General features: G+C 51.7%; 1 protein-coding gene across 1 annotated transcript; it reads left to right on the plus strand.

Annotated features, from left to right (window-relative positions):
- The first annotated feature begins 267 nt into the window (after positions 1-267).
- On the plus strand, positions 268-2,091 carry LOC138366631 (trichohyalin-like). Its single transcript, XM_069327805.1, has one exon. It carries the CDS (start codon positions 268-270, stop codon positions 2,089-2,091), a length of 1,824 nt encoding a protein of 607 aa, XP_069183906.1.
- The last annotated feature ends 5,595 nt before the right edge of the window (positions 2,092-7,686 follow it).

The following is a 7,686-nucleotide window of genomic DNA, read 5'->3' on the forward strand; positions in this document are numbered from 1 at the left end:
AGTCTCGAGCGTGCAAGGAAAATGGAAGATGCATTTTAGCAAAAATATGAAGCAGCGAGGCGACGGCTGGCGTAGTACTCACCCGAGCATTAAGGCTGAGAGGGGCACCAGTCTCAGACTTGTGAAGCTGTAGCCAGCACCTTGCTTCTCTCGCTGATACTGAGATCCTTGATACAGAACCAGAGAGGCAGAGCCAGGAGGCAGGAGGCAGAGGGGAGCCAGGAGGCAGAGGGGAGCCAGGAGGCAGAGGGGAGCCAGGAGGCAGAGATGAGCCAGGAGGCAGAGAGGAGCCAGGAGGCAGAGAGGAGCCAGGAGGCAGAGAGGACCCAGGAGGCAGAGATGAGCCAGGAAGCAGAGAGGAGCCAGGAAGCAGAGAGGAGCCAGGAGGCAGAGAGGAGCCAGGAGGCAGAGAGGAGCCTGGAGGCAGAGAGGAGCCAGGAGGCAGAGAGGAGCCAGGAGGCAGAGAGGAGCCAGGAGGCAGAGAGGAGCCAGGAGGCAGAGAGGAGCCAGGAGGCAGAGAGGAGCCAGGAGGCAGAGAGGAGCCAGGAGGCAGAGAGGAGCCAGGAGGCAGAGAGGAGCCAGGAGGCAGAGGGGAGCCAGAAGGCAGAGAGGAGCCAGGAGGCAGAGAGGAGCCAGGATGCAGAGAGGAGCCAGGAGGCAGAGAGGAGCCAGGAGGCAGAGAGCAGCCAGGAGGCAGAGAGCAGCCAGGAGGCAGAGAGGAGCCAGGAGGCAGAGGGGAGGCAGGAGGCAGAGGGGAGGCAGGAGGCAGAGGGGAGCCAGGAGGCAGAGGGGAGCCAGGAGGCAGAGAGGAGCCAGGAGGCAGAGAGGAGCCAGGAGGCAGAGAGGAGCCAGGAGGCAGAGAGGAGCCAGGAGGCAGAGAGGAGCCAGGAGGCAGAGAGGAGCCAGGAGGCAGAGAGGAGCCAGGAGGCAGAGAGGAGCCAGGAGGCAGAGAGGAGCCAGGAAGCAGAGAGGAGCCAGGAGGCAGAGAGGAGCCAGGAGGCAGAGAGGAGCCAGGAGGCAGAGAGGAGCCAGGAGGCAGAGGGGAGCCAGGAGGCAGAGGGGAGCCAGGAGGCAGAGGGGAGCCAGGAGGCAGAGAGGAGCCAGGAGGCAGAGAGGAGCCAGGAGGCAGAGAGGAGCCAGGAAGCAGAGAGGAGCCAGGAGGCAGAGAGGAGCCTGGAGGCAGAGAGGAGCCAGGAGGCAGAGAGGAGCCAGGAGGCAGAGAGGAGCCAGGAGGCAGAGAGGAGCCAGGAGGCAGAGAGGAGCCAGGAAGCAGAGAGGAGCCAGGAAGCAGAGAGGAGCCAGGAAGCAGAGAGGAGCCAGGAAGCAGAGAGGAGCCAGGAAGCAGAGAGGAGCCAGGACGCAGAGAAGAGCCAGGAAGAAGAGAGGAGCCAGGAAGCAGAGAGGAGCCAGGAGGCAGAGAGGAGCCAGGAGGCAGAGAGAAGCCAGAAGGCAGAGAGGAGCCAGGAAGCAGAGAGGAGCCAGGAAGCAGAGAGGAGCCAGGAAGCAGAGAGGAGCCAGGAAGCAGAGAAGAGCCAGGAAGTAGAGAGGAGCCAGGAAGCAGAGAGGAGCCAGGAGGCAGAGAGGAGCCAGGAAGCAGAGAGGAGCCAGGAAGCAGAGAGGAGCCAGGAAGCAGAGAGGAGCCAGGAAGCAGAGAGGAGCCAGGAAGCAGAGAAGAGCCAGGAAGGAGAGAGGAGCCAGGAAGCAGAGAGGAGCCAGGAGGCAGAGAGGAGCCAGGAAGCAGAGAGGAGCCAGGAAGCAGAGAGGAGCCAGGAAGCAGAGAGGAGCCAGGAAGCAGAGATGAGCCAGGAAGTAGAGAGGAGCCAGGAGGCAGAGAGGAGCCAGGAAGCAAAGAAGAGCCAGGTAGTAGAGAGGAGCCAGGAGGCAGAGAGGAGCCAGGAAGCAGAGAGGAGCCAGGAAGTAGAGAGGAGCCAGGAGGCAGAGAGGAGCCAGGAAGTAGAGAGGAGCAAGCAGGCAGAGAGGAGCCAGGAGGCAGAGAGGAGCCAGGAGGCAGAGAGGAGCCAGGAGGCAGAGAGGAGCCAGGAGGCAGAGAGAAGCCAGAAGGCAGAGAGGAGCCAGGAGACAGAGAAGTAGAGAGGAGCCAGGAAGTAGAGAGGAGCCAGGAGGCAGAGAGGAGCCAGGAGGCAGAGAGGAGCCAGGAAGCAGAGAGGAGCCAGGAGGCAGAGAGGAGCCAGGAGGCAGAGAGGAGCCAGGAAGCAGAGAGGAGCCAGGAAGCAGAGAGGAGCCAGGAAGTAGAGAGGAGCCAGGAGGCAGAGAGGAGCCAGGAGACAGAGAAGAGCCAGGAGGCAGAGAGAAGCCATTAGGCAGAGAGGAGCCAGGAGGCAGAGAGGAGCCAGGAGGCAGAGAGGAGCCAGGAGGCAGAGAGGAGCCAGGAGGCAGAGAGGAGCCAGGGGGCAGAGAGGAGCCAGGGGGCAGAGAGGAGCCAGGAGGCAGAGAGGAGCCAGGAGGCAGAGAGGAGCCAGGAGGCAGAGAGGAGCCAGGAGGCAGAGAGGAGCCAGGAGGCAGAGAGGAGCCAGGAGGCAGAGAGGAGCCAGGAGGCAGAGAGGAGCCAGGAGGCAGAGAGGAGCCAGGAGGCAGAGAGGAGCCAGGAGACAGAGAGAAGCCAGGAAGCAGAGAGAAGCCAGGAGGCAGAGAGAAGCCAGGAGGCAGAGAGAAGCCAGGAGGCAGAGATGAGCCAGGAGACAGAGAGGAGCCAGAAGGCAGAGAGGAGCCAGGAGGCAGAGAGGAGCCAGGAGGCAGAGAGGAGCCAGGAGGCAGAGAGAAGCCAGAAGGCCGAGAGGAGCCAGGAGGCAGAGAGGAGCCAGGAGGCAGAGAGGAGCCAGGAATGAGAACTAGCTAGAGACTTGGGGAGGCTGTAGCCAGAAGCTTGTTGCCTTTAAGGAGAAACTTTGTATCATCTCCAGATGTAAAGTAAAAACAAACAAACATAAAACGTGAATAATTTAGATAAATAGAATTGAAGAAAGAAGAAGAGGCAAATGCTATGGAACAGTTGCTCTATTAGTTATAATTATAGCGTGGAATGAATTTTCCTAAAACTCGAAGAGGTAATGAAAATTAATTCATGAAATGTTGAGGAATTTTTGGTCAAGATAATTTTTTGAGCGTAATATTACTAACAAGAAATTTAGTGATGTAGCTGGGCTGAAAATTATAGAACTTTTAAAGCTACTTGTAATGAAAATATATATGTTATGCTGTAACCATATCATTATAGAAAAAGGCATAATCTATTATGCAAATATAAAGAAGAAAGAGTTTATGAAGAGCCGTGTAGCAACAAAATATACATAACAATACGAGAGGCTCTATTCTTTTGAATACTGGGAACTATTTCATTTGATGTGAAAATTCTTTACTCTGTAACACTTGATAGAAATAATTCGGAAAGTTTTTTTATTATTATTATTGTTATATATATATATATATATATATATATATATATATATATAGAGAGAGAGAGAGAGAGAGAGAGAGAGAGAGAGAGAGAGAGAGAGAGAGAGAGAGAGAGAGAGAGAGAGAGAGAGCGAGAGAGAGAGCGAGAGAGCGAGAGAGAGAGAGAGAGAGAGAGAGAAGAAGAGAGAGAACAGATACAGAGAACAGATATACAGAGAGAGAACCTCTCTGGGTGGCCGAATCTGTGGTTTATAAAGCAGCCATGTCCTTCCCTACAGGATCAGCAGGTGGGTTCACAGGACTAAAACCTAACCACCTCAAGCAAATGCTCAACCCTGCACTGGGTGACATTGCAAAGAACCTCTTGGTGGAACTAACCAGATTCACCAACACATGTCTAGCTGGCAACATACCAGCGTCCATAAGACCTATCTTTTTTGGAGCATCTCTCTGTGCTCTAAAGAAAAAGGATGGAGGGATCAGGCCAATAGCTGTGGGCAATTCTCTCCGGCGTCTCGTCGCAAAGGCAGCTGCAAGAACAGTTAGTGATGCAGCGGCCAACATGCTGAAGCCAAAACAGCTCGGGTTTGGCATTCCACAAGGGTGTGAGGCGGCAGCCCATGCAGCTCGAGCCTTCATCGCCAACATCACAGACGAAAAGGCCCTTATCAAGCTAGATTTCAAAAATGCCTTCAATTTGGTGCGGAGGGATGCTGTACTCCGTGCGGTTCATAGTCATTTCCCTTCCCTCTACCCTTTTGTACATTCATGCTACAGTATGGATCTTAAGCTACTTTTTGGCGAACATGAAATTGACTCGCGAGAAGGCGTCCAACAGGGTGACCCCCTTGCTCCTCTCCTTTTCTGCTTAGTCATCAAACAAGTCACAGAGGTCCTGTCCAGCGAGCTTAACATCTGGTTCTTGGATGATGGTATCCTAGCTGGTTCCCAAGACTCCCTCCTGGAGGACATCAGAAAAATCCAGGAGCAAGGTGCAGTTTTAGGCCTCACCCTGAACCCTTCTAAATGTGAAATAATATGTTCCAACCAGGGCATCGTAGAGAGAATAGAGGATCTATTGCCAAATATCCATATAACTAAACCTGAAGACAGCACACTCCTAGGCGCTCCCCTGGGGTTGAAAGCCATCGATGAGGTCCTTGATAAGAAAATCGCCGACCTTAAGAGGATGGATGGGAGGATTGAGGATATTGATGCTCATGATGCACTCTACCTCATCACCAGATGTCTGTCAATACCCAGGTTAACCTACTTTCTGAGGTGTTCACCATCTTACAGTAGCCAAAAACTAAGTGAGTATACCCGGTTACTGAAATCAATGCTAGAAAAAGCCCTTAACCTCTCTCTCGATGACCTACAGTGGAAACAAGCCTCTCTTCCCGTAAGACTTGGGGGCCTCGGAGTTCGAACAGCAACGCAAATCGCTGTTCCAGCCTTCCTGTCCTCCTTATCAGCATCCGACGACCTTGTGAAGGAAATTCTACCTGCCCACTTACACCAGCTGGCAGGTGTACATGATCCCAATTTTACACGCTGTGCCACAGAGTGGGCCTCTCGTGCAGGCCAATCACCTCAACCACCATCCCCAAAAGCCCACAAGCAATCCAGCTGGGATGGCCCCATTGTAGACCAAGTTGCTGCAGAGTGCCTGGGTGCTGCAACAACACAACACGACATTGCTCGCCTCACAGCAGAAGCAGCACCACATGCAGGGGATTTCCTGTTAGCAACCCCAATGTCGGCAACTGGCACGCGTCTCACACCACACGCCCTCCGAATTGCTGTGGCCCTCCGCCTTGCTGCCCCAATCCACACCAGATATAGGTGTATTGGCGGCGAGGTGGTGGCTGACAGGTACGGCCACCATGGCCTACTCTGTCAAAGCACAGGGGGATGGCACTCGAGGCACAGTGAAGTTAACGACATCATCAAGAGGAGCCTCACCACAGCTGGATGCCCAGCTGAAAGAGAGCCCCGTTACCTAATGCCCCGTAACTCTGATGCTTTTATTGGTCGCCCGGATGGTATCACAGTGAACCCCTGGAAGAATGGCAAGCAGTTGGTATGGGACTACACGTGCGTATCAACCCTGGCTAACACCTACATTAACCTCAGTGTTGCACAACCAGGTGGCGCTGCCACCCACAGGGAAGCACCCAAATCCCGTAAGTATAGAGAACTGGATCACCACTACAATTTTGTCCCCATTGCTTCTGAGACACTCGGCGCCTGGGGTAAAAGTGCTACCAGTTTTTTGAAGGAACTGGGTTCTAGGCTCATTGAAACAACAAGGGACCCAAGAGCTGCAAGCTTTCTTTTCTAGCGCCTCAGTGTGGCGATACAGAGGGGAAATGCGCACTGCATCCAGGGTTCCTGCCCGCCATCTGAGGAGCTGGAGGAACTCGACAAACGAAAAACGAAAAAATGTTTGCTGGGAGACTGATTGGATTTTTTACCATCATGGCCAAGTCGGTTAATACAGGTGTCAAGGATTCACCAGAACGCAGGTTTGAGTCACTTCATTGCCTCAAAATGATATATATATGTCAACCAGGGAGAGTGGTGATAGTATAAGATTTAATATTAATCATTATAATATTTAATATTAACCATTATAATATTTTTTTTAATCATTCTAATATATTATATTAATTATATTATATTAAAAACTAGAATTACTGAGTTGGGAGAGGGTTGCTCATATTTTAACGCTAGTTTTTAATCAAAATAAAATAAAACAAAATCATATTAAATGTAATATTATATATATTATATATATATATATATATATATATATATATATATATATATATATATATATATATATATATATATATATTATACACATATACACACACACACACACACATTTTTGTGTCTTTTTCTCTCGGTATTTGTGTTTTTTCTCCCTCCTTCTCTGTCTTTTTCTCTCCTTCTATCTCTCTCCCTCTGTCTCTCTCTCTCTCTCTTTGTTTCTTTCCTATCTCCTTTTGTATCTCTCCCTTGGTTTCTCTATTTTTGAGAAAAAAATTCTCTCTCTCCATTTCTTTCCTTTTCACTCTGTCTCTAAATGCAATAAAGATAATTATACTTAATAATTCCAACAATAAATAATTAATAGTAATATTGGCTCTTAAAAACTTTGGAAGAAAACTTTCCGAGGCGGGACCAAAGAGCCAAAGCTCAACCCCCGCAAGCACAATTAGGTGAGTACACACACACACACACACACACACACACAACTCGGACACCATCCTGCAGGGTTCTCCCTGATAAAGCAGTGGCTTTATGAAAAACGTAATGTGACCGTACACCTCTCTGGTGCCCTTGGGGAGTGGAGATGTTGGGGAAATACTCCAAAATTTCCATTCCTTTTGAGGGGTCTGAGGTGGTGTAGTCGGTTAGTGCGTACTAGTTATGCCAGTTATGTGAACAACTGTGCTCTTTGGGTTCGAGTATAAACCCTGTTACGGACCCGAGTCCAGCGTCGTAGCACGGAGCAGTGACGACAACGCCATCTGTGAGTCCGTTCCCGAAACCCCCTCCAAATGGATGAAGCCATCTAGCGAGGACGGGATATACCGGCCACAGGGGCTGGATTCCTGTCTTAATCAGCTTGTAACGTAGCCGCTGCTGACCTCTGGTGAGGTGGCACTTAGACAGCAACGCCATCTATGGAGTGGATAGGTGGACGTTTGTGTCTAAGCCTGTAAGTGAGGTGCCCTAGAGTGTCCCTAGTACTAATGACGTGTCTGATTACAGAGTCGACCTGGGACTGCTGTATTGGACGATGGAGCAGTCTACCCAAGGGAGCCAAGGTCTCTTCATGAGTTTGCTCTGCAGAAGCTGTGAGTCACCCCCGGACGAACACTGTTGAGAGTGTTAGCCTGCCTGTGACGTGGCAGTACCAGGAATCGTCCTATCCGGGGCTGGCTGCTGGAAGAGACTGTGGTGCTGAGAGAGGAGAGTGATCAGCGTAATCACACGAGGCTCCTGCCTAGGGCTCGCAACCCTAGTATCGGTCGTGGATTGGCCTACACAGCGGAGCTGATCGGAACCTGCCACCTACAGGCTGGATTTGTGGTTGAAGGCCTCCTCGACGGTGCACCCAGTGGGACTGTGATTTGGCTGGCCTGTGGCCAGGGTAGATTCGCCGAGAGAATCAGAAGGTTCATCGTGGGCCACAAAGAAGAGAACCAGGGCTACTCATCGTGAGCACCGTGGAACATCCTGAGTCTTCGGAGGAAGACA

The sequence above is a fragment of the Procambarus clarkii genome, chromosome 2 (genome assembly GCF_040958095.1).
Source record: "Procambarus clarkii isolate CNS0578487 chromosome 2, FALCON_Pclarkii_2.0, whole genome shotgun sequence".
Taxonomy (NCBI): Eukaryota; Metazoa; Arthropoda; class Malacostraca; order Decapoda; family Cambaridae; genus Procambarus; species Procambarus clarkii.